The 24,443-nt window shown below is 50.7% G+C and overlaps 3 protein-coding genes across 6 annotated transcripts; 1 reads left to right on the top strand and 2 right to left on the bottom strand.

Moving 5' to 3' along the window:
• The first annotated feature begins 59 nt into the window (after positions 1–59).
• On the top strand, positions 60–3,721 carry TUBB (tubulin beta class I). The gene is made up of 4 exons (XM_082415412.1): positions 60–293; positions 1,705–1,813; positions 2,083–2,193; positions 2,481–3,721. The coding sequence occupies exons 1-4, from the start codon at positions 237–239 to the stop codon at positions 3,536–3,538; spliced, it is 1,335 nt and encodes a 444-aa protein (XP_082271538.1). The 5' UTR covers positions 60–236; the 3' UTR covers positions 3,539–3,721.
• A 1,581-nt stretch (positions 3,722–5,302) lies between these two features.
• FLOT1 (flotillin 1) lies at positions 5,303–16,657 on the bottom strand. 4 transcript variants are annotated; one of them, XM_082415440.1, is made up of 13 exons: positions 16,473–16,611; positions 16,084–16,140; positions 15,704–15,779; positions 15,526–15,616; positions 15,156–15,299; positions 14,899–15,018; positions 14,715–14,810; positions 14,357–14,509; positions 7,686–7,867; positions 7,483–7,528; positions 7,224–7,361; positions 6,810–6,974; positions 5,303–5,692 (listed from the first exon to the last, which is right to left on the bottom strand). In XM_082415440.1, exons 2-13 carry the CDS (start codon positions 16,124–16,126, stop codon positions 5,663–5,665), a joined length of 1,284 nt encoding a protein of 427 aa, XP_082271566.1. In that variant the 5' UTR covers positions 16,127–16,140; positions 16,473–16,611; the 3' UTR covers positions 5,303–5,662. The 4 variants fall into 4 exon arrangements, 3 of the variants coding, with proteins under 3 accessions (XP_082271566.1, XP_082271568.1, XP_082271567.1); XM_082415442.1 differs by lacking the exon at positions 15,526–15,616 and having other exon boundaries at positions 16,473–16,657; XM_082415441.1 differs by lacking the exon at positions 15,526–15,616 and having other exon boundaries at positions 16,084–16,292; positions 16,473–16,656.
• Positions 16,658–17,118: 461 nt separating this feature from the next.
• IER3 (immediate early response 3) lies at positions 17,119–18,416 on the bottom strand. Its single transcript, XM_082415500.1, has 2 exons — positions 18,158–18,416; positions 17,119–18,058 (listed from the first exon to the last, which is right to left on the bottom strand). The coding sequence occupies exons 1-2, from the start codon at positions 18,365–18,367 to the stop codon at positions 17,798–17,800; spliced, it is 471 nt and encodes a 156-aa protein (XP_082271626.1). The 5' UTR covers positions 18,368–18,416; the 3' UTR covers positions 17,119–17,797.
• Between the last annotated feature and the right edge of the window lie 6,027 nt (positions 18,417–24,443).

Raw genomic sequence — 24,443 nt, forward strand, 5'->3', positions numbered from 1 at the left:
CCGGCCCTAGCGCACGCGCGCCCCGCCCTGCCCGCCTTTCCTCCCGCGCCCTCCCCTCTCCTTTCTCCCTCTCAGAACCTTCCTGCCGCCGAGTTCGGACCTCGCTGCTCCAGCCTCCGGGCCCCGTCCCATCCTTCCAGCCTGCGACCAGCAGCAGAGAAAAACTAATTACATATCATTTTCTTGCCCCGTACACACTTGTGAGGCGAGCAAAAAGATTACAATAAATTTTAAAAATGAGGGAAATCGTGCACATCCAGGCCGGTCAGTGTGGCAATCAGATCGGTGCCAAGGTAAGGATTTTTAACCTCTTTTGACTATATTTATTTTTGAGAAGAAAAAAATCCAGGTAAATTATGACGAATGGCTCTGGGACATTCGCATCCTCCATTCTTAGTCAGGCTTTGCCCCTTAAAAGTTGTATGTATATATAATACACGTTTGTATTATGCAAAGCTGGGATTTGCTTTTGAAAAATGGGGAATTTTTCTTGGCAGGCTCATTTTGGGGAAGCTGTTAAAAGCACCCTTCAGGTTTAGGGGGCGGGAAAACCGAGTTTCTGTAAAATTTTACTTAAAAAGGGCATCTGCTAACGGTCCGAGGACCCGGGAGCGAGGGAGATGCGGAAACGGCCCGAGACAAAGCGAGATGAGGTTTTCCCCATGTGCATCCCCCTTGGCGGGGCTTCGGAGGGCTAAGCCGGAGGGGGAAGGGGCGAGGCTGGCGGGCAGCTGCAGAGAGGTCAGATCCAAATGTGGGGGACACGATGCGCCAGGGTGGGCTGCACTACGCGATATCCTTTACAAAAGATCAGGTGTCTCCGGGCACCCGCGATCCCCAAGGGGCTGTCCCCCAGTTTTTCGTGCATGGAAGGCTAATATGTGCTGGACTAATTTCAGTTTCTTTCATTTGCCCTTAACCGAGACCCTTTTAGGGCGTGAACAGATATGGAGAAAGAGCGAGGGGAAAGGGGGAGTGCTTTCTTTAAAAGGGCTCCTCAGGGCCAAAGAGTAGGACAAAGGAAGAAAAACCTCATTTAAAGCAAGGGGGTTAAAATTAAAAGCTAAAGAAGAAATAAAATTCCGAGGCCAAGGGGGAGGGTTTTTTTTTTTTCCTTTGCGCGCGGTTACAGTGTAGCGGGGGAGGGGCGGGGAGGAAGCGCGGCTGCTACGTTAGAGCAGAAGGGCGGGACCCTGGCGCGCTGGGACAATGCGGCCGGGCCAGCCGGCTGGGGGCGCGCGAGCCCGAGCCAAGTCCCGCCCTTACCGCGCGGAATTCGCGCTTCGGCCCCGCCCACGCGCGGCGCCTCCCTTTGTCGGCGGCTCGGCGCGCGCCTGCGCCGCGGTCACGTGCCGGGCGGGGTGGGCGCCTGCGGCAGTGGCTCCTTTCTCCGGCCCCCAGCTCTTTGTGCCCTGCGAAGGGGGGGCGGGGTGGTGCGCTTCTCCGAGCAAGTCGGCCGCCTCCATGTACCAACCTCGGTGCCTGCGATCGCCGGGACCTTCCATAGCATCTCACATCCCAAGCAGTGAAAGCTGCAGTTTTCCCGCGTGTGCAGGTGTTTAGGCGAAGGGTGTGGTAGGCAGAAGGAATGCCAGGCCCTAGGGGAGGGCCCGCCACAGGCGTATCTGGAATTAAAATGGCGGTAGAGGGCGTATAATTGGCTGGAACCTGAGCTGTTGAGGACCCATTGCTCTCCCCCGGCAGTTCTGGGAGGTGATCAGTGATGAACATGGCATCGACCCCACCGGCACCTATCATGGGGATAGCGACCTGCAGCTGGACCGCATCTCCGTGTACTACAATGAAGCCACAGGTGAGGGCAGGAGGCCGTGAATCACGGGTCCCATCACTCCCACTTTTCTGGGGTCTCTGCCTCCCTGGGAAACCCTTTATCCCCTTTGAATGAATCCATTCTCTCCCTTTGGAGGCCTTTCATTTCCCCCATCGGGGCTCAAAAGTGGCTCTGCTGCCACCTGGTGGCAGTGCCTGGAATCACTAGTTTGGGTCCCCGGCTGCCTCCCAGCCCCCAAATATTTACCCTTATGTCTGTCAGTTTTTACAATGCTACTTTATTCTCTGTAGGTGGCAAATATGTTCCTCGTGCTATCTTGGTGGATCTAGAGCCTGGGACCATGGACTCTGTTCGCTCAGGGCCTTTTGGTCAGATCTTCAGACCAGACAACTTTGTTTTTGGTGAGTTACACACACAATAGTAGATACTTATTCAAGTTATTTGGGTGCAGCAAGAGTTAGGAAATGATTGTACTGAAGAACTTATACAGGGCTGTGTTTTGAAATCTAACGGAGGATGGAGGTAGTGACTGCTTTAAATAGTAAATTGTGGGGGGGGCGACACGTGTATCACAGGAGAGGGAGAGAAGATACATCCACTGGCATTACTCCAAAAGTTGAAAGGTAGAAATGTGGCCATGTATCTTCCACACTTTACTAACCAAGCTTGCCTTCTGATCCCATTGCAGGTCAGTCTGGGGCAGGCAACAACTGGGCCAAGGGCCACTATACAGAGGGGGCCGAGCTGGTTGACTCGGTCCTGGATGTGGTTCGGAAGGAGGCTGAGAGCTGTGACTGCCTGCAGGGCTTCCAGCTGACCCACTCACTGGGCGGGGGCACCGGCTCTGGAATGGGCACCTTGCTCATCAGCAAGATCCGTGAAGAGTATCCTGACCGCATCATGAACACCTTCAGTGTGGTGCCCTCACCCAAAGTGTCCGACACTGTGGTTGAGCCCTACAATGCCACCCTCTCCGTCCATCAGCTGGTGGAGAACACTGATGAGACCTACTGCATTGACAACGAGGCCCTTTACGACATCTGCTTCCGCACCCTCAAGCTGACCACGCCAACCTACGGGGACCTGAACCACCTCGTCTCGGCCACCATGAGTGGTGTCACCACCTGCCTCCGCTTCCCTGGCCAGCTCAATGCTGACCTCCGCAAGCTGGCAGTCAACATGGTGCCCTTCCCACGTCTCCACTTTTTCATGCCTGGCTTTGCCCCTCTAACCAGCCGTGGAAGCCAGCAGTATCGGGCCCTCACTGTGCCGGAGCTCACCCAGCAGGTCTTCGATGCCAAGAACATGATGGCTGCCTGTGACCCCCGCCATGGCCGGTACCTCACCGTGGCTGCTGTCTTCCGTGGGCGGATGTCCATGAAGGAGGTGGATGAGCAGATGCTCAACGTGCAGAACAAGAACAGCAGCTACTTCGTGGAATGGATCCCCAACAATGTCAAGACGGCTGTCTGCGACATCCCACCCCGTGGCCTCAAGATGGCGGTCACCTTCATTGGAAACAGCACAGCCATCCAGGAGCTGTTCAAGCGCATCTCAGAGCAGTTCACTGCCATGTTCCGCCGGAAGGCCTTTCTCCACTGGTACACAGGTGAGGGCATGGACGAGATGGAGTTCACCGAGGCTGAGAGCAACATGAATGACCTCGTCTCCGAGTACCAGCAGTACCAGGATGCCACCGCAGAAGAGGAGGAGGATTTCGGTGAGGAGGCCGAAGAGGAGGCCTAAGGCCGAGTCCCCATCACCTCAGGCTTCTCAGTCCCCTCCGCCTTCTTCCTCAACCGCCCTTTTCCTCTCCCTCAGAATTTGCGTTTTCTGCCTCTGTCTTTTTTTTTCTTCTTTTGGGGGGGGGGTTCTAGAACAGTGCCTGGCACATAATAGGCGCTCAATAAATATCTGTTGTTTGTTGAATGTCTCCTCTCTCTTTCCACTCTGGGGAACCTAGATTTCTGCCATTCTGGGTAACCCTGTATTTCCTTCTGGTGCCCACTCCTCCCATCTGTCCAGTTAACATTTCCCTCTCTGTTTTCAAGATAAACTCTCAAGAAGCTGGGTCTCATCAAATCCCATTCAGAACCATGTGCTGATAACCCGGATAGATGACCACCATCCTAGGCCCATGTGGTAGCCCAGGGGAAAGGAAACCAAGCAGCAGGTAGAAGTCCCTACCGGGAAGGGGTGGGGTTTTGGAGAGGGGCATCCAGGCTATTGAAGTCCTAGTTTCCAGGTATCTCTCTGCTCCTCTCTCAGCTTCTGGGGAGGTGTTAACAGTATTATCTCCATTTTCAGTCTCCCTCCAAGCTCTGTCCTGGGCTCCTTCCCTCTTCCACTTTACCTCCTTCATAATGTTGGATTCCTTCCTTTCCCCTGGTCAGAAAAGGGGATCAAGAGGAGCAAGAGAGACTAGTCTCTAAGCCTCCAGAAAGCCCCTCCCCAGCCCTGCCTTTCTTACAGAAAAAAATGACTATCAGCCCTTCTGTACCTATATGGAAAGCTATGTGCTACCACCTAAATGTCATTCCCCAGAGAGGGGACAGGACACCCTCCATCTTTTGGCAACACCTCATCTCTTACTTTTGCTACTGCCTTCCCCCCTACCCTTGGTTTTGTCCTATTCTACACTTCAGATTTCTATTGTGTTGAACTTGCTGCTTTTTTTCATATTGAAAAGACATTGCCCCAAGAGCCAAAAATAAACGGGAATTGAAAAAAAAAAGTTGCGAGATGTGTGCTCATTCAGGGAAAGATCGCTGGTGGAGGCATGGGGCTCAAGTTCAGTTATATAATATATTCTACTTCCCATAAACTGATGAGAAGAATATCCTTACACCTTAACCCCTGGTACCCACCACCTGTACCTGTCTTAGTAACTGGGGTAGGTATAGGCCCAGATGCAAGATCTAGGGACAGAAAAGGGAACTGAGATGAACGTCACATGGTTGCAAGATCAGCATCCCCTTGAACAATCCTGCCCAGATGTACTGAACCAGAATGGGTTGGACCCCAGCAGTCTGTTTTTAAGTGCTCCAGAACCCCGAATGCAGACTGCATCCAGGGTTCCTTTCTGTTATGGGTAACGCTGATGTCTGTAATCCTGTGGGTTTTCTCAGCCTAAGGCAAAAAATCACTAGTTAGGGATGTCACACCATGGTCCCATTCTAAACTATGTTCCATCTAATACCTCATGCTTCAAGGAGCACAATGTAATAGTCTCAAAGCTGCCCTGGAAATTTAACAAATGTAACAATTTCCCTTGGCCGTATTTTCAGTAATTCTAGGGACTAATGCAATTATTGATATTGCTTCCACTTCAGCATGCTTTGCTGACTATAAGGAACTTCAGGGTTGGGAGGGGGATTAATTCTATAACAACATACAAGTAACTACTGCCTCTCTCCCATTGTAAAAAGCCTATTGAATGCAAAGGCGAAAGCTACATTCTAGCATTCATTTTGAATTAGTTCTGCTGTATTAACTGTTCATAAGTATCAGTACTTATTAATAGCAATTTATTTGATAAAGTTGAGAACCTGCAGACCACCCCTCAAGGCTTGGTCAAGGAAGAATTCTGGACAACAGGCTCAGACAGTAGATTAAGTTAAATAAGTTGGGGGTGGGATCATCAGAAGGCTGGCATGGGACCCCTGCGGGACTGGCAGTCTGCAGTACGGGGCTGGAAAAGGGAGCAACCCTTCCCTTCCAAGGCAAGGGACAGGCTATTTGGCAAGGAGAGACAAGCGGTGGAACTCCGCTGTCAAACGATGTGCTTGGGGAGCCAGCTGAAGTGCATGCAATATTGGGACCATTCAGGCAACTTGAGTTTTGAGGCTGGGCATCGCGAAGGTCGAGGGCTCAGGCTGTTCTCAGAGGCTTGTGGTTCACCTGGCAAAAGACAACAGTGATGACTATGGGAACCAGGTGCCCTGCTCTCCCAGGCTCCCATCTGGATGAACAGGCTGCAGGGAGGACGCATACTTCTGTGAGTATTCTAGTTTTTTCTGGTACCCGACCTCACCCCCTTTGCCAAGCGGTCATTTGGATTCTTGTATAATAATTACTTACTGCAAAGGGGTGAAGGGAGCCAGATCCCTGCTTGCACAGGCCCTCCTTAGCTCCCAATTATCCACTACAGACCTCAAGGAGACTCCAAGGAACCCAGCTCGAAGGTAACTGATTCAGTCTGGTGCTTTTATTTATATATGCACTTTTTATTTAACACATTCTTTGTTTTGTTTTTGTTGTTGTTTTGGCTGTGCAGAATGCGGGATCTTAGTTCCCCGACCAGGGATCGAACCCACACCCCCTGCATTGGGAACGTGGAGTATTAACTACCGGACTGCCAGCGAAGTCCTTTAACACGCTTATATAGTACTTACTACATGCTAGGCACTGTTCTAAACACTGCAAATATCTACTCATTTAATCCCCTTAACAATTCAACAGGGTAGTTACTTTTATTAACCCAGTTTTAAGGTGAAGAAACAGGTGCAGAGAAGATTAACTTTTCCAAGGTCACAGCATGCATTGGGGCCACGATTCACACCAAAACAGTCTGGCTCTAGGTCCTACTCTCTGATCTCTACCATAATCTACAGGTGAATAAACAGGCACCAAGAAAAGCAGTGATATGCCTTGGAATTAATTGTCAACAGGCTGCAGCTAGTTCCTTCTACTAGTGGGGTGACCAAGAGCACAGGCTCCAGAGATAGCTGGCCTGGGTTTGAAGCCCAGCTTCACCAGCTGTATGACATGGGCTAAACTGGAAGTTCAGTTTCTTTACTTTGTAAAACCCTACATACCCCAAAGGAAGTTTGATTTTTAAAAAATTTTAAACCATTTGTGTAGAAGCTTAGCACTGTGTCTGGCACACAGAAAGCAATTAATAAACGTCAGCGGCCCCCAGGCCTCCTGGGTGCTGGCCCCATGCTAGGCCCGCTGCATCACATGCCATAAGAACCTGGCGATTCGGCTCCACAGCCCCCGCCCTAGAAACCCTCACCTGGGAGATGCTGATGCCTGTGAGTCTCTCCACGCTCTCCGGCAGGCGGCTCAGGATGTCCAGCACTTCCCCGGTCACTTTGGCTGCCCCCATGGCCCCACTTCCACTGGACACCAGTGTGATCTTATTGGCCGAGGTCAAGGGACCACTGATCTCCTCTGCTACCTGGTAGGTAAGATGCCCACTCAGCACCTGCAGTCTGACCACACCCATCCTAAGACTCCTTACTCTGGGTTTTAAGATCCCTGTCCTTCACTTTTGTGAGGATCACCCTCCCTCACTCTGGTCACTGGCTTGTAATTCTCACCCCGAATTTATGGCCCCTAGCCTGGCTCTCTCCCAGCCCCTCATTTCCCCCACCCCTCATTCCCTCTTCCTGTCCCTCCGCTGCTTTTGTCCACATGACCCCCAGACCTGGGGCAGCTTCTCCAGCAGCATGTCCAACTGAGCAGCCTCCTGGTACAGCTGGAATGCCTCTGCCTTCTTGGCCATCTGCTCAGCCTCAGCCCGGGCTCGGGCCCCTACGGCAAAGGCCTCGGCTTCCCCACGCATCTGAGGAGGGTACAGGACGCCTGGGGTACTGATGGCGGTAGTTAAGGACAAGAAATCCCAGCACAATCCCAGCACAATCCCACTCCCTCCACAAGCCGGCAAGAGCCACCTGCTGACTCACCCGCACAGACTCGGCTTCTGCCTCTGCCTGCATGATCAGCTGGGACCTGGGCAGAGAAGGGAGTGGAGGGAGGAGCTGAGGAAGAGCCCTCGCTCTGGGAGAAAGACTCCACAGGAGGAGTACAGGTAAAGAAGGCCTCAGCAATTCGCCTGGGGGCGCCCAGGTGGTGAAGGAGCCGCAGGGGGCCAGGAAGGGGTGTTTACTTCTCTGCCGCTGCTAGGCGCTCCAGCTTGTAGCGCTCGGCTTCCGCCGGCTTCCGCACGCGGGCCTCCAGCTCCTTCTCCCGGCGGGCGATCTCCTGCTCCTGCACTGCCACCTGCTGGGCCCGCTCCACCACCTGCACCTGGACCCGCTGCTCCTCGATCTGCTGCTTCGTCTTGGCCACCTGGGAAGGAGGGATGCTCAGAGTCAGAGCTGAAGAGCAAGCGGCCAGGAAGCAGGCAGGGAAGCTAGGGCCGGGGCTCCAGGGCGGGATATAAAAATGGAGCAGGGGGACTTCCCTGGTGGCGCAGTGGTTAAGAATCCGCCTGCCAATGCAGGGGACACGGGTTTGAGCCCTGGTCTGGGAAGATCCTACGTGCCTTGGCCACAACTACTGTAGCCCACGCACCTAGAGCCCGTGCTCCGCAACGAGAAGCCACCGCAATGAGAAGCCCGTGCACCGCAACGAAGAGTAGCCCCCACTGGCCGCAACTAAAGAAAGCCTGCACGCAGCAACGAAGACCCAGTGCAGCCAAAAATAAATAAATTACTTACTTAAAAAAAAAAGACTTGATATTGTGTCAATTCAAAAAAATTAAAAAAAAAAATAGAGCGGGCACATGAAGGTGGTCCCAGTGGGTTCAGCCTGCCCAAGGGAGTCCATTTCCCGTACAGATCCAAGGCATGGCCTGGGGGGCGAGGGGGGGTGGCCTGATCTTCCCTATCAGAGCCAATAGCAACGGTTAGGGCTGTTCCCCACGTAGTCTCAGCTTCAGGGCTGGACAGGGCTGGAACCCAGCCGCTGTTCTCCCTCAGGCCAGGTGAAGTATCCCTCCACTGAACTCCTATCACCTTGTTTCTCCACCAAGTCTCCCTCTAGAGTATGAACACGTGGTGGGCACTGAGTGCATGGTGGCCATCCTCCACCTCCAGTCACGCTCAAATCCATGCACTTCTCTCCATCTGTGTGGCGGTTACCTTAGTGCAAGCCACTGTCAACTAACTCCTGAAAAGTTCTCTCACCACCTTTTTTTTTTTTTTTCTCTCACCAACTATCTTTTTGGGGGCTGTGTGTCATTTTTATCTTTTGTATGTGGTTCAAATTTTTAAAAAAAGTAAACAGTGATAAGCAAGGCTTCCTCCCACCTATTTCTCAAGCCACCTGGTTGGTTCACTTCCCCTGAAACAACCACCATGACCAGCTTGTCGTGTATCCTTCCCGGTATACTGTAAGCAACTACAGGAACATGTATACATAGACCTCCTCTTACTTAGGCAGATTTCATTTTCTTATCCCTTGCAGAGTAGAGGGATCAGAAGGCTCTTGCCAAGATGTCAGTGAGGAGAGGTTCGGGGGAGGAACACACTTCTTGCTTCATTGCTCTGGCTCAGATGTGCACCATCTTCCCTGTGGGGCTCATCAACACAAGAGATGGTGCCCCTGCCTTTACAGTGAACACCCATCTGTTCACTCCAGAGGAAGGGTGCTTCTGGATGTGGCACCCTGTACTGTCTTTGACCCTAAAAGTTCAAACCTGTTCCAAACTGGACTAGTTGCTCTTGGCCCCCATGTGAAGCATCACGGTGTTCCTGTGTTGGAGCCTACCCACCCCTCCTTCTCTCTCTTCTTCAGACTCAACCTCCGGCAGCTCCCTCAGAAAGAGTATGTGGAGGACTTCCCTGGTGGCGCAGTGGTTAAGAATCCGCCTCCCAATGCAGGGGACACAGGTTCGATCCCTGGTCTGGGAAGATCCCACATGCTGCGGAGCAACTAAGCCCGTGCGCCACAACTACTGAGCCTGTGCTCTAGAGCCTGTGAGCCACAACTACTGAAGCCTGCGCACCTAGGGCTCGTGCTCCACAACAAGAGAAGCCACCACAATGAGAAGCCCGTGCACCGCAACGAAGAGTGGTCCCTGCTCACCGCAACTAGAGAAAGCCCGCGTGCAGCAACGAAGACCCAATGCAGCCAAAAATTAATTAGTTAATTAATTAAAAAAAAAAAAGAAAGAGTTTGTGGGCAATAAGTTTTTTCAGATCTTGCTTCTCTGAGATTTTCACTCCACTCTTTTTTTTTTTTTAAACTATATTCTCAATTTCTTTTTTAAAATAAATTTATTTATTTATTTATTTATTTATTTTTGGCTGTGTTGGGTCTTCGTTTCTGTGCAAGGGCTTTCTCCAGTTGCGGCGAGCGGGGGCCACTCTTCATCGCGGTGCATGGGCCTCTCACTGTCGTGGCCTCTCCCGTTGCGGAGCACAGGCTCCAGACGCGCAGGCTCAGTAGTTGTGGCTCACGGGCCTAGCCGCTCCGCGGCATGTGGGATCTTCCCAGACCAGGGCACGAACCTGTGTCCCCTGCATTGGCAGGCGGATTCCTAACCACTGCGCCACCAGGGAAGCCCCACTCCACTCTTCTATTTGAATGACGATTAGGTTGAGTACAGGTTACTAGGTTGTTATTAATCTTCCACCAGAATTTTTAAGGCATTCTTCCAGGGTCTTCTAGCTTCTTGAGAAATCTGAAGTCATTCTGATGCCTGACCCTTTGCTTGAGATCTGTTCATTCTCTCTGGAAGCTTTTAGTTCTTTTCTTTATTCTCAGTGTTCTGAAATTTCACAGTGATGTTCTTCAAGGTAGATGTTTTTCATTCACTGTTTTGGGCACTTGGTGGACCATTTCAATCCAGAAAGTCAGATAAACATGTTTGAATCTTTTCACTGATGATTTCCTTCTGATGTTTCCTTCTGTCTTGTTCTATTTTCTGGGAAATTTATTAGAATTTCTCTTCCACTGTGATTTTTTTTTTTCAGTTCTTCCATCTTATTAATTTCTAAAAGCTTTTTGTTTTCTATGTCCTGATTTCCTAGATGTGAATTACTCTCTTATCACTGAGGATATTAATTTTTTTTTTTAAGCTTTCTTCTCCCTGCGTAGTATGTATCCTTCAAATTGCTTTGCTCTGCTTGTGGTTTTGGCCTGTCTTCCACGTTGCAGAATCCCTCATATGTCAGGGATTCCTTGCTTGTCTGCTCACAGGGAGGAAGGTCTGAAACACTGAAGGGAAACTCTGGGTATGTGGGTGAGGCTCATTGGCTTTGAGCTTCAATCTAGGCTTACCTAGGCAGTTCATCTGCTGAGGAACCTCAGATTCAGGATCTTCAAGTCATTCATCTTGGATTGGTCATGTTCCCCAGAGCAGTCTTCTGATCTCTTCTTTGGAAGATGGGGGTTCTGAGAGCCATGTGGGGTGAGTGGTTAGGGGAAGTGGTCAGTATTCAGCATTCAATAGGCAGACAGTCTCTTCATGCCTGTTACTGGTTAAGTACTTAGGCCCTCACCTGTGCCTGGCTGGCCCCAGGTCATGTCCTCTGGTCTACTCTCATCAGATAATAAACCTCCAGAAGTCTACTGGGGCAGAGAAGGGAGCATTACCCAGAGGCAGGGAGCCAGAGCGCTCTGAGAAGTCACTTTTCACCTGTTTCTCCTTATTTCAACAGTCTTCATCACAGCTCCAGAGGCCCCTGGTGCTGCCAGCTCCTGAGCCTCAGATCATTTCATTGTTTTCTCCCCTGCAGCTTTGGGCTCAGCTGTCTCAGACCTCCTTGGTCAATTACCACAGCTTTCCAGCATCCAAAATGATGCTATGGTTTCTGTTGCTTCTGTTCCTATTCTTTCCATCTATTTTTTTTTAATCACCTTATGTGGATTTAGTGAGGTTTTAAGAAGGAGTGCAATTAGCTGCATTTATGCAATCCATCATCTTTGAAAAACCTTCTAACTCATCTCCCTGCTTCCTCTTTTTTTTTTTTTTTAATTTATTTATTTAATTTATTTATTTTTGGCTGCGTTGGGTCTTCGTTGCTGTTCTAGTTGCAGCGAGCGGGGGCTATTCTTCATTGCAGTGCGCGGGCTTCTCATTGCGGTGGCTTCTCTTGTTGCGGAGCACGGGCTCTAGGCGCACGGTCTTTAGTAGTTGTGGTTCACGGGCTCTACAGCGCAAGCTCAGTAGTAGTGGTGCACGGACTTAGTTGCTCCACGACATGTGGGATCTTCCCAGACCAGAGCTCCAACCCGTGTGCCCTGTGTTGGCAGGCGGATTCTTAACCACTGCGCCACCAGGGAAGCCCCCTTCTCTTCTCTTTTGACAATCAATTCTCCACGTAACAGCTGTACTGATCCTTGTAAAAATGTAAATTAGACCAGAGCACCTCCCTGCTTAAAGTTCTCCAATAGCTTCCCATTGTGCTTTGAATCTTCTAAGTCTCCATCACGGCCACCCGAACCCTAGGAGACCTGGTCCCGCCTGCCTCTCCCTACTCACAGCACACCAGCCATACTGGATCAGAAACCTCCTTTCTGTTCCTGGGACACGCCGAGCTCTTTGCTACATCAGGGTCTTTGCATGTGCCAGTCCCCTGCCTAGTCACTTGCCACATATAGCTATTTAAATCAAAATAAAAAATTTAAAAATTCAGTTCCTCAGTCACACGAGCCACATTACAAGTGCTCAACATCACAGCACAGATATAGAGCATTTCCATCATTTCAGAAAGTTCTACTTGAACAGCACTGGACTAGAATGTTCTTGGCCCACAACTCTTTACATCATTGGCTCTTTCTCATCTTCAGGGTTTATCTCATGTATCACTTCCTCACCGAAGCTTTCTCTGATCACCCCCGACCTAATAGAGTATCCCCCCAGTAAAGTACCACCCATGTATTTCCTTCATAACACTTCATGTAATTAGAGCCAGTGAAGGTTATTTGCTTATTAGTGGTTTCGTGTATTATAATGTAAAGCTCCATGAGAGCAGGAATCTTATTCTGTCTCATTCATACTTATATACTCACCTCCAAAACAATGCCTGGCACATAACAGGCATTTAACAGATACCTGTTGAGTAAATCCTTATTTCCCCAGCACCTAGCACAAAGCCTGGCTGGCACAAAATGAGGAACTAATAAAAGCTGAACAGAACCCAAACCAGCCCAGCCCTTTGATGTGCAGACAAGGAGAGCCATGTTGAGAAGAAGATTAAGGACCTTATCCTTGGGTGGGTTAAGTCCCACCCAAGCTGGTGGTTTCCACTATGTTAATGCTTCTCAAACTCCCATGTGTATCAATACATGAATCACCTAGGGATTTTGTTAAAATACAGATTCTGACTTGGTCAGCTGGGCTGGAGCCTCAGATTTTGTATTTCTAACAAGCTCCCCAGGGATACTGATGTTGCTGGGAGGCAGGCCACACTTTGAGTAGCAAAGTACTATGCCACACTCAGGTACCTGTCAAGCCATCCAGGGATTTAACATCATAACTAAAGATGTGTTGCATTTCATAATTTCACCCTGTACCAACTCTTGGCAAAAATGAATTTCATAATATTGCTACCCTTTGGGTAAAGGTCTCAGGGTACAGTTGATTCTCGTTATTTATGGTAGTTCTGTTTTATAAAGTAGCCATAAACACTGAATTAACAAAACACTTATTTTGTTCCTAAGGGAAATACAGGTTTAGGTTCCTGTGAGCCTCTGGTCATAACAGTAAACAGATCAATATATATCCTTTTTTTTGGCCGAGATGTGCAGCATGTGGGATCTTAGTTCCCCGACCAGGGATCGAACCCGCACCACCTGCACTGGAAGCACGGAGTCTTAACCACTGGACCGCCCGGGAAATCCTATATATCCTTGTTTTATGTGTTTCTGCTTAAAGACACCATATGTAACATATCTGTTGATTCATTAACAACGAACTCATGGCCAGCAGCACTGTAACTCATACCTAAAAGAAGCTTATCTAACACACATATCATCTCCATCAGGCACATCACAGCCTTCTTGCACTTAGGAACACTAGACGGCACTTCAGCACTACATTTGGGGACATTTTAAACTGTGAAATCACCAAAAAAAAGCACAAAAGCGCAAAAAATGTGGCAGTGAATATACTATGAAAATGACACTGTTTACAGTATGAGCCGAAACAAGAAGGCAGAACATCTTCTTGTTCAACCTCAACTGGGAGGCACATATCAGGCAACTCAAAGTTTTCTCCACTCTGCGCATGTTTGCAAATGGTCATCAGTACAAAAAATACTGGTTCTGAGATAACCAATAAATTTTAGTGATGGGGCAAATTCTCAAATATGGGATCCACAAACGATGAGGATCGACTACACCTCCCTGCATTTTCAAGGGCCCCCATGTCTCATTTTGTGGGATTCAAAGCCCAAGTCCACGTTTTCCTTCCTCACGCACTTCTGTGATCACCAGGGCTGCTGTGGGCCCACGGAGTACCCCTGTGCAAATTAGAAAAAGGCACCCCTTCCTCTGGGTGGATGCAGACCCATTCACCCAGGCCCGATGTGGAGCATGGTTGGACCTTAGCTCTGGTTCACCCCCTCATCCAGGTGCCCTGGCACAGGGCACAACCTGACCCAAGCCCGTGATCAGCCCTATCGAGCGCATCCTTTCTAGGCCTTTTCTTTGCTTTTCAGCTGAAACGTTTAGGTCTTTTAAATCTTCCTCATAAGGAGGAGTGGGGTCAGAAATGGAGGGCCAGAATAAGGGGATCAGAGTTAGAATATGAGAGAGAGTGGTGGCCTGAGAAGAACGGGGAGGGAGTGAAGTCCAGCCTGGCCACCGGGCCAGCATGGGAGCTCTGACCTGAAGCTGATAGGCCAGGTCAGCCTGTGCTCGGCGGGTGTTGACCTCAATGTCATATGCAGCCTTCTTGAGCTCGTAGTCCCTCTGAGCCTTGGCCATCTCGATCTCACTCAGGTACTGAGCAGACACCTTTTCCTGCTTGGCTTTGGCCTCCTGTCCATGCAGGCAGGGAGTCAGAGTAGGGAGGGGAAGGCCCCAGGGAGAGAGCCTGCTCTCCACCAAGCTCCTCTGTCTTCACCCCAGGCCCGGCCTCATTTATATCTTCTGCCAACCCTGCTCCACCAGCCCCCATGCCATCCCCTCTTCCACCAGGTGCACAATAAGCCCACGGTGACCAAGCAACCCCCAGATCTCTCACCCGGATCCCAGCGTCTCTCTTGGCCTCCGCTTCCCCAATCCGAGCATCTTTTTGGACTTGAGCTGTTCGAGCCTTCCCCAAGGAGTGCAAATAGTCCTGTGGGAGAGTTGCAGATATCACAGTCCTCGGGAAGGTTTAACAGATGGGAGCAGGAAAGCGGGGAGAAGCAACTGCCTAGGTTTACCTGATCGTCGTGAATGTCCTTCAGGGTGTAGCTGACCACGCTGATGCCCATGTTGACCAGGTCTGAGGAGGCCACTTTGAAAACCTGCTCTGAGAATTTCTGCCTGTCCTTATAGATTTCCTAGGATAACACGATGGAGGGAAGAAGGAACGTAAGCTCTCAGATCCTCTGACCACTGTCTCCTACAGACTAGCTCGGTCCTTAGGCCCCTCTCACTCTGGCATCCCTTCCAGATCTTTCCCTGCCCTCAGGCCCACCTCCACAGTCATGTGGGCCATGATAGCCCTCTGGTGGCCCTCCAGCGTCTCCAGTGCGATGTGGGCAATCTCAGCCTCCGTCTTGCCCAGGAACATCTGGCAGGCAGCTGCCAACATTTCCTTGTTCTGGCCCTGAATTTTCACCTGTAGCCAGAATAGGATTAGGGAGGGTGTGGTGAAGGTTTCATGAAGACAGGGAGGAAGCAGGGAGAGTCAAGTGCCTTGGGGATCCCTGGAGAAGCTGAGACTAGCAGAGAAACTTCTCCATAGGCAGAGGTAGGGAAGGCCATGGTCAGAAGATTCTTAATGTCTGGGGACAGAGAAGGTGATGGGGGAGTGGACTTTGGGGGAAAGGCTCTGAAAGCCTCACCTGGGCAATGCCAGTGACTGAGATGGGGACCCCATGGCGAGTGTAAACCTTTTCACTCTTGACATTGAGGGTCAGTGTGTTGAGAGAGATCCTAGGGGAAAAAGAAGGGGTGGACAGTGTGAAAAGGAGAAAAGAGAGAAATGGGGGGTTCCCTTTCCCTAGTTCTCTTGTTACCTACCTTTGGATTTGCTGGATGCAGGGCAGGACAAAGACACGTCCTCCAGCCACCATGACTGGGGGGCTCCGGCAGAAACCTGCACGGTGAGGAGGCAATGAGCTGTGGTGGCCGGTGGCCACGGTGGAGCTGGAATGTGGAAGACAACTGGGGAAGGGAGTGGGGAGCAATCCCCACGAAGAAATCTGGGCGCTGGCAGGAGCGGCGGGCAGTGTAGGCCTTGGAAGCATAGCGGCAGGGAATCACCACAAGTGGGTGGCTTGCAGCCATGGGGGTGGGGTGGGGTGGGCAGAAGGTCTGGTGCTGGGGAGCTGGTGGGGAGAGGGGGAAGAGACCTCTGCGGGGACTTGGGGGTCACTGGCTGAGCAGAGAACAATACTTACCGGAGACCACCATGGCCTCGTTTGGGCCACAGGTGAAAAACATGGCTCAGGCTGGAGCTGGAGGAGGAGGAGAGAAAGCCTTTGCTGATAGCAAGGGGCACTGTGGAGTCCACAGGAGTGAACCCTTTCGCTTTCCTGTCAGTCCCGCCCCGCCTGCAGACAACGCGGCCCAGTCCCTTCCGCGCCCACGGATCCGCTAAGGCTTTACCCTATGAAATTTCGCAGTCACCCAGCGACTCCCAGCCCCTTGCCGCGCCCCACCTTCAGTGACGACGGTTTCCCCCTTATCTGATAAAGCTCTCCCGGCCCTTGGAGACCCCCAGACCCTTGCGCCACCGTCCCTGCTCCTCCACAGCCCAACTCCATCTCCCCACCCCACCCCCACCTACCTTCCCGGACGCGGGCAGCGGCCTGGCCGGGGTCCGGGGCAGGGTTGGGACGCGCAGGGGACCTCTGAGCCGAGCAGGGGCCGCTCGCGCACAGCCTGCCTGGGAGCTGGGCCCACGCTGGCGCCCTTGCCCCCCACCAGGCCGCACCCTGTCGCTGCGGCAGACGCGACCCCGCCCCCGCGGCGGACCAACCGCCCCCCCCTCGGCCCGCCCCTTTCCCAGCAGGCCGCGCTCCGGTCCGCAGCCCGCCCGAGCCCCGGCTCACCCGGGCTGCCGAGCCAGCCCGGGGTCGGGTGGAGCGGCCCCCAATTCGCCGCCCTTCCGGGGTCCGGAGCCCCGCCCAGACCGCTCCACGCCCCGCCCTACGGGACGTGACCTCAGCGGGTCTGGCACCCCGGGGCAAGGGAGATTGACTCACCTCGGATTTGCCCCTCCAGAACAAACTGGGAAAATCGCAGACTGGGCAACGTACGACAGCATCCGATTACCGGATGCTGGGTTCCGTGACTCGGGAAAAAGGAGCTCAGGGGCCCGGGGAGGAGCGCCCGCTGGTGACTTGGCCGCGGCTCTTCCGGCCGGGCCCAGGCGCTTGAAGGCCATGAGGAATGGGGGACCATGCCTTGCAAAGAGACACTCACATGACTGCTGACGGTAAATCAAGTTTATTTGTGTTCACAGAACATACCTGGCGACCGCATAGCCGCCCCCTGACAGCCACCGACCCCGCAGCCACCCCTTGGGGGCAACTTCGAGGAGATCGAAGGCCAAGGACCTTATTCTCAACGGTCCGCCGAAGCCTCACACAGTAGACCCGCGAGTTGAGATGCTGGAGGGCTGAGTATGTCACCCGCTAAACCTACTACGACCCACCACCGTCCTTGACTCCCAACCGGGGCGCCTTCTCGGACCCGGGTTTCCTCCATCCCTCTTCCCAGCCTCGCTCAGTTCTGGGCGCCGGCCTCCACCAATCCCCCAGAGCCCAATAAATACCCAGAGATCTGCATTTGCAGCAAGGAGCACGTCTCGCACTCCTGCATAAGTTAAAATAAATATTACATACACCCCTCCATCACCTAGGGGGACATACATAAATACATATAAATATTATTAGAAGCAATGAGAAATAACGACGCTCTCCTTCCCCACCCGGCCTAGCCCCGGCATGTCGGTGCCTGTCTCTCCCAGGCTCGGGCTGGCATCTCCGCTGTAGTGTTCTGAGTGCGAATTGCCTTGGGAGTCCCAGTTTGGGATACGCTCTCTCTCGCACCAGGTACACCCAGTGTTTCTTGGTTTTTCAGATTCTTCTGGGGGTGTAGGGAGTCCGGTTAGAAGGCGGCCGGGTGTTGCTGGAGAAAAGTGCTTAAGTCCAAAGCGTAGTCCGAGGGCTCCGAGGTCAGATTAAGGGGCTCGAGGACCGGGGGCGCAACGGTGGGCGCGGGGGACTGCGCGCTGGGGGTGTCCTCCGGGACCAGGGGTGTCGACACACCCTCTTCAGCCATCAGGATCTGGCAGAAGATGATGGTGAGCAGGAGAAAGAGCAGCCTTTTGGCAGGGTTCGGATCCTCGACTGGCAGCTGACGCCGGACCTGTGGGGAGATAACAAAGGCAACAGGTCAGGTCGGGGCCCCGGCGTCCGGCGGTTCACCCTGCTCTTCCCCCGGGCTGTCCACTTCGGCGACACTCACCACTCGTGGGTAGAGGACCCTACGGCTGCGCTTTCGGTGCCCGCGGGAGGCGCTGGGGCGCGCAGCGGGGGCCACCGCAGTCTCCGGGAGAGGGTCGAAGGTGAAGATCTCGGGACCGGAGCCCCGTTGGGGTCCCGGGCTGGTGGAGGGGACCGGTGTCGGAGCCCTCAGGACGGTCATGGTGGGAAGGGAGCTTCGAGAGTGACACATTGTGCTCTGAGCTGAAGGACAAGTGGCCGCGCAGTCCTGCAGAGCTAGTTTTGTACCCCGAGAACTGGGCGGGCCCTTCTCAACTCCACCCGCTGCTGGGAGCGGTTGGCCGGTCGGCTGGAAATTCCGAAGTTTAAGCAAAGGAAGGGGGTGGAGACTTGGCCAGTGCAACCGTAGGCACCCAAGTGTGTGTCGTGAGTGTGTGAGTTGTGAGTGGAGGCGGGTAAAATTCCGGACTGCGGGCACATGTCGGGACATGTGGCAGCTGGAGAGGGGCTCACAGACAGTTTGAGAAGGTTCAGCCACAAGCCCCATCTCTGGAGAGGCAGGAAGGGTTACATAAGGAAGTCTGCCCATCCTACTACAATACTGACCCAGCAAAGTCAAGGAACCACAGTTACAGGTGCACATTCACAAGTTTGTAGGAACACAGAAAACACACAGCCTAGGAGGGAAGTCACTACAGAAATAGCCAAGATGCCTAAGAGAAGTGAACACACTAGCACACACAGACGGACACAACCCTGCCTGCTTTAGCACACACACACACACACACACACACACACACACACACACCACATTGTAGAGGCGGAAAAATTTCTCCTTTCCTTCTAGTTTCTTTGGCTGGTCTAATAATTAGACATAAGACAGATTAACAGGAGAAAACAAATTTAATTGCGTACTTACAGGAGCCCATGAAGACTTGAGACTCAAAGGCAGTCAGGCAATTGAGGCTTACATGCCATCTTGAGCTAAGGAATGGGAAAGAGGCCTGGGGCTTGAAGGGGAGGTGGGTAATTCACAGGAAGATGATAAAAGCTGATGTTTGCTAATTAGATGTTTGCCCTGCTAAGCAGGTAAGTCTTTCAGATGAAAGCTATCTCTGGGCCAGGCCCCATGCCTAAATTATTTAGGCAGTTGTCTGCGGGGGTCTTGATTTCCTTCAGCTCCAAATAATCCACATGCCAAAGTGGCACATTTTGGGGTGGCATATTCTGCTCCCCTTCAATATGCACATCACACACACACAGAACAAAGGTGCAGAGACTGCACAGGGGCAACCCAGCAATGTGCAGAAATGTTCATACATGGCTGGAGCAGAGGACCACAAAATACAAAGGTGAGAAGTTAGCAGCCATCTGGATTTAAGTTTATGTGAAGAACATTTAAACTGTGAGACATTATGCAAATGTTGTGGTAATGATAATTACACAAGAGAGAATTGACACATTTTCATAACTGCCTTAGAGAAAGCTGCTCATGGACACAGAATTTAACATCTTTTGAGCACTCAACAGGGCCAGACACCCTGTTAAAAGGTACTGTTGAGTACTGAGGTAGGTTTCAGCATGTATGCTTCTAAGCGAGCCAAGTGCTTTATCTAAAGCAAGCACATCAGGTTCCAAGAAAATGGAAGACTAAGTATAAGGGGAACCCAATAGAGCTGCTGTTCCTGTCTGTCTAATCAATCACATGAGGCATCAGGGAAGAATGGCATTTGAGATGACCTTAAATGGTGGGTGGGATACCACAGAGTCAGATGTTGAAGATGACTGAGAAAGAGAATGGAATCAGCAAAGGCCTTGAGCTGGAAAAGTACAGGATGTGTTTGGGGAATCACAAGAAAAACAAATCTCAGGACAAGTTTCCCGTAATGCAGTAGTGTTGAAACCCAGTAGGACCCTGTGGGGCCCTCCTGGGTACCAAAGCCTTTCCATGTCCCCCCTAGACCTTCCCTGGGTTCCAAAGGACAGATTCAAACAGTTGCTGATTAGGGAAGGAAGGGAATGCAGAAACAGGAGGAGTAGTCAAGAAACAATAGTGCAGGACTTCCTTGGTGGTCCAGTGGTTAAGACTGAGCTTCTACTGCATGGGGCGTGGGTTTGATCCCTAGTCCGGGCCAAAACTTTTTAAAAAAAGGAATGTTGCAGATAAAGCAGGGGCCTGGTTCCTCCTCAAGGGATATACATAACAATATATCTTTGAGTTCTTCTCCAGGAACTAAGGCCCTCACTCAATTGGAGGATGGTAACTTCAGGCTGAGTACAAGATTCCTGGAGCACCACCCTGTTACCTCACCACCAACCAATCAGAAGAAAGTCACACACCCTGCAGCCCACACCCCAAATTTTACCTATAGAATCTTTTCCCCAAAAAACTGTCAGGGAGTTTGGGGTTTTTTGAGCACAAGCCACCCATTCTCCTTGCTTGGCCCTGCAATAAACCTTTCTCCGACGTTTCAGTTTATTTGGCCTCACTGTGCATTGGGCACATGAACTTGTTCCATAACAGTATCTTCAAAATCTCATTTCTTCCTCTCCAAACTCATTTTTACCCCTCTTCTCCTCTTGTGCTGTGCTCCAGCCACCCAGGGCCTCCTCCTTTCAGTTCCCAGGACTTGCCAAGCTCTTTCTCACCTTAGGTCCTCTGCTTAAATTGCTCTGCCCTGGCACTTGCAGTTTTTGGCAACTTCTCATCCTCATCATAAACAGGAGGGAAGGGGGCAGGGCACAACCTTTAAAAGAATGACATAGCCCTTGAGGATCCAAATTTTGCCTTTAAAAACTCTTCCCTGAAAACCATCAGGGAGTTTGGGGTTTTTGAGCAAGAGCCACCTGTTCTTTTTGCTTGGCGCTTGCAATAAACCTTTCTCTGTCCCAAACCCAATGTTTCAGTTTGTTTGGCCTCACTGTGCATCAGGCACACAAATCTGGGTTTGACAACAGTGGGAAGTGATGATGGCTGGAAAGGAATTAGGCAGTGAGGAGAGCTTAGCTGTCAGGCAGGGGACTGGGTTTGAGCTTGTGGGTCATGGAATGACATCAAAGGAGGGCAAGTTCAAAGCTGGGAACTGAGTGGGACAAGGAGTATGCTCTGGATGGGGAAACACTGAGGCAGAGACAGGATACTATTGGAGAGGCTTGGGTAGGAGGAAAGGGCCTGAAATGGGCTATGACATAGGGAACACAAGGAGGGGTGGCTTTAAGAGACATTCTTAGCGTAAGATTACCGGAATTTAGTGATAAGACAGGTAGCATTAGAGTCAGGGAGCATGAAGGGACCAAAGCTGTCTCCATGGATTTGAAATGCATCTGCCACAGAGATTTGTACCAGATCATATTATGCCTGGTGCAGAGGATGAGAACATGTATGAGCTCTTTCATTAAAGGCTGTGTCACACATGTCTTTGTGTCTTCCACAGAGCCTAGCAGGGTGCCTTGCATGTACTAGTTGTTCAATAATCTTGATAAATGAAAGATGAAAATGCAGAACTAAAAAATGCACATATAGTATACATACACTGGCTGGATCACCCCAAGATTTTGAGACAGGCATACACTCCTTCAAATCCCACATATGAATTTATAACCTCTTAAGAAAAGTTGGGACAAGTCTTACACAGACACCAAACAAAGAACACCTAAGGGCATTTCTCAGCCAAGGATGTGCGGGGTTGCAAATAAGGGGACAGCCCACAATTGGGCTATAAATAGAGACATTATTGCTGTGTATACTATTGCTTCCTGGGCTTATATGTTGCTTTATTTTACACCCACCACTCCTGTTTAAGCACACTAGAAACTTTCAGCATTACACACTTCTTCCTGATGAGGCATAAAACACACCTCCTCTACAAACAAAGGCACATCCTTTTCCCACACCTGCCTTTCACATCTGCCATCATCGTTACATTTACACCCAAGCACAGTGAGCCTACCCACCCACCTACACCCTCATTCCAAGGCAACCTGCACACTACACAACGATCAACATAAATACATGACAATTTACATGTGTGGACAGGCTCACATGCTCACACAGACATAAACTGGGGATGGGAGAGATAGTGATGATGGAAGAAAACTGCTTGGTGGGAGAAGGGGAGAGTCACCCAAGGTTAGGAATGCATAACTTGTTTATGATGGAAAATTTCTCCAGGGCATTAGGCGGGGAGGGGAAATGAAGGGGACGTCAGGATCCTGTTTCACACTACCTCCTATATCTGGAATCCGGGCCCCAGCTGGACCTAGTTATCCTCACTGTCCTCCTGGCACAGAGAGACCTTTCTTTGTGGCAAAGTCAGAATGGGACCAAGAGAAGAACCAGAGAACCCAGACGGCTCACCATTCCTTCTCAACCAATCCCATCCCGATTCTGGGACTCTCAGAGAGCCAGGGCTCTGCCCCACCCCCTCCCTGCCGCACAGGAAGCTGGGGAAGGTTGAGAGTGAATCATTAAGTCAATGACAGGGTGCAGGGGTGACAGCTGGGGGATGAGTTAAGGCCAGAAAGGGCCAGGGGCTGAGACCAGCAGCTGCACGGGTTCTCACTGCCCTAATACTGGGGAAAGGCCTTTGCCCCTTTCCATTTCCAGCTCTCCTCATATCATCCCTATCTGCCCAAGATCACCAAGTTCCTTCATTCCCCTTCTTTGACCTGTGTTCTTGACCTCCCACTAACCTCTTTCTTATCCCCTTGTTTGTTTTCTTGTTAATGCTCACCACGGTAGGGAATCATTTTACGTATTTGTTTACTTTTTGTTGTTGTGTCTCTCCCCCACTGGAATATCATCTCCTCGAGCATACAGGACCACATCCTCCCTTTTTCCTCATGGTATCTCTGTGGTTTCTCTAGTACTTGGCCTTTCACCCAGTAGGGGCTTAATAAATATATATTTTTAATTGAAGTATAGTTTTTTTACAATATTATATTAGTTTCAGGTGTACAACATAGTGATTCAATATTTTATAGATTGTACTCCATTTAAAGTTATTACAAAAGAATGGCTGTATTTCCCTGTGCTGTACAATACATCCTTGTCGCTTATCTTTTTTTTTTTTTTTAATTTTATTTATTTATTTATTATTTATTTTTGGCTGTGTTGGGTCTTCATTTCTGTGTGAGGGCTTTCTCTAGCTGCGGCAAGCGGGGGCCACTCTTCATCGCGGTGCGTGGGCCTCTCACTGTCGCGGCCTCTCTTGTTGCGGAGCACAGGCTCCAGACGCGCAGGCTCAGCAATTGTGACTCACGGGCCTAGTTGCTCAGCGGCATGTGGGATCCTCCCAGACCAGGGCTCGAACCCGTGTCCCCTGCATTGGCAGGCGGATTCCCAACCACTGCGCCACCAGGGAAGCCCGCTTATCTTTTTTTTTTTTTTTTTTTTTTTTTTTTTTTATAAAGAGATTTACTTTTTTTTTTTTTTTTTTTAAATTTTATTTATTTATTTATTTATTTTTGGCTGTGTTGGGTCTTCGGTTCGTGCGAGGGCTTTCTCTAGTTACGGCAAGTGGGGGCCACTCTTCATCGCGGTGCGGGGACCGCTCTTCATCGCGGTGCGCGGGCCTTTCACTATCGCGGCCCCTCCCGTTGCGGGGCACAGGCTCCAGACGCGCAGGCTCAGTAGTTGTGGCTCACGGGCCCAGCTGCTCCATGGCATGTGGGATCTTCCCAGACCAGGGCTCGAACCCGTGTCCCCTGCATTAGCAGGCAGATTCTCAACCACTGCGCCACCAGGGAAGCCCGCTTATCTTTTTTATACCTAGTAGTTTGTATCTCTTAATCCTATACCCCTATCTTGCCCCTCCCCCTTTCCCTCTCCCTATTGGTAACCACTAGTTTGTTCTCAACATCTATGATTTGGTTTCTGTTTTGTTATATACATTAGTTTTATTTTTTAGATTCCACATATAAATGATAACAGAGTATTTGCCTTTCTCCGTCTGACTTATTTCACTAAGCATGATACTGTCTAGGTCCATCCACGTTGCTGCAAATGGCAAAATTTCATTCTTTTTTATGGCCGAGTAACATTCCAGTGTGTGTGTGTGTGTGTGTGTGTGTGTGTGTGTGTGTGTGTGTATATATTTTATATATATATATATACCACATCTTTATCCTTTCATCTATTGATGGACATTTAGGTTGCTTCCACGTCTTGACTATTGTAAATAATGCTGCTCTGAACATGTAGGTGCATGTATCTTTTCAAATTAGTGTTTTTGTTTTCTTCAGATATGTACCCAGAGGTGGAATTGCTGGATTATATGGTAGTTCTAGTTTCAGTTTTTTGAGGAACC

Source organism: Balaenoptera physalus (genome assembly GCF_965194825.1).
Source record: "Balaenoptera physalus genome assembly, chromosome: 11".
NCBI classification, from domain to species: Eukaryota; Metazoa; Chordata; class Mammalia; order Artiodactyla; family Balaenopteridae; genus Balaenoptera; species Balaenoptera physalus.

What these genes read in the sequence shown, in the direction of transcription:
- FLOT1 (XM_082415440.1), bottom strand. Translation starts at nt 16,126, where the DNA reads ATGTTTTTCACCTGTGGCCCAAACGAGGCCATGGTGGTCTCCG. An exon ending in AGGACATTCACGACGATCAG is followed by an intron (nt 14,811 to 14,898) that starts GTAAACCTAGGC and finishes ACTCTCCCACAG; the next exon opens with GACTATTTGCACTCCTTGGG. An exon ending in CGCCTAGCAGCGGCAGAGAA is followed by an intron (nt 7,529 to 7,685) that starts GTAAACACCCCT and finishes TTCTCTGCCCAG; the next exon opens with GTCCCAGCTGATCATGCAGG.
- IER3 (XM_082415500.1), bottom strand. Translation starts at nt 18,367, where the DNA reads ATGTGTCACTCTCGAAGCTCCCTTCCCACCATGACCGTCCTGAGGGCT. An exon ending in GGGTCCTCTACCCACGAGTG is followed by an intron (nt 18,059 to 18,157) that starts GTGAGTGTCGCC and finishes ATCTCCCCACAG; the next exon opens with GTCCGGCGTCAGCTGCCAGT.
- TUBB (XM_082415412.1), top strand. Translation starts at nt 237, where the DNA reads ATGAGGGAAATCGTGCACATCCAGGCCGGTCAGTGTGGCAATCAGATC. An exon ending in GCAATCAGATCGGTGCCAAG is followed by an intron (nt 294 to 1,704) that starts GTAAGGATTTTT and finishes CTCCCCCGGCAG; the next exon opens with TTCTGGGAGGTGATCAGTGA. An exon ending in ACCAGACAACTTTGTTTTTG is followed by an intron (nt 2,194 to 2,480) that starts GTGAGTTACACA and finishes ATCCCATTGCAG; the next exon opens with GTCAGTCTGGGGCAGGCAAC.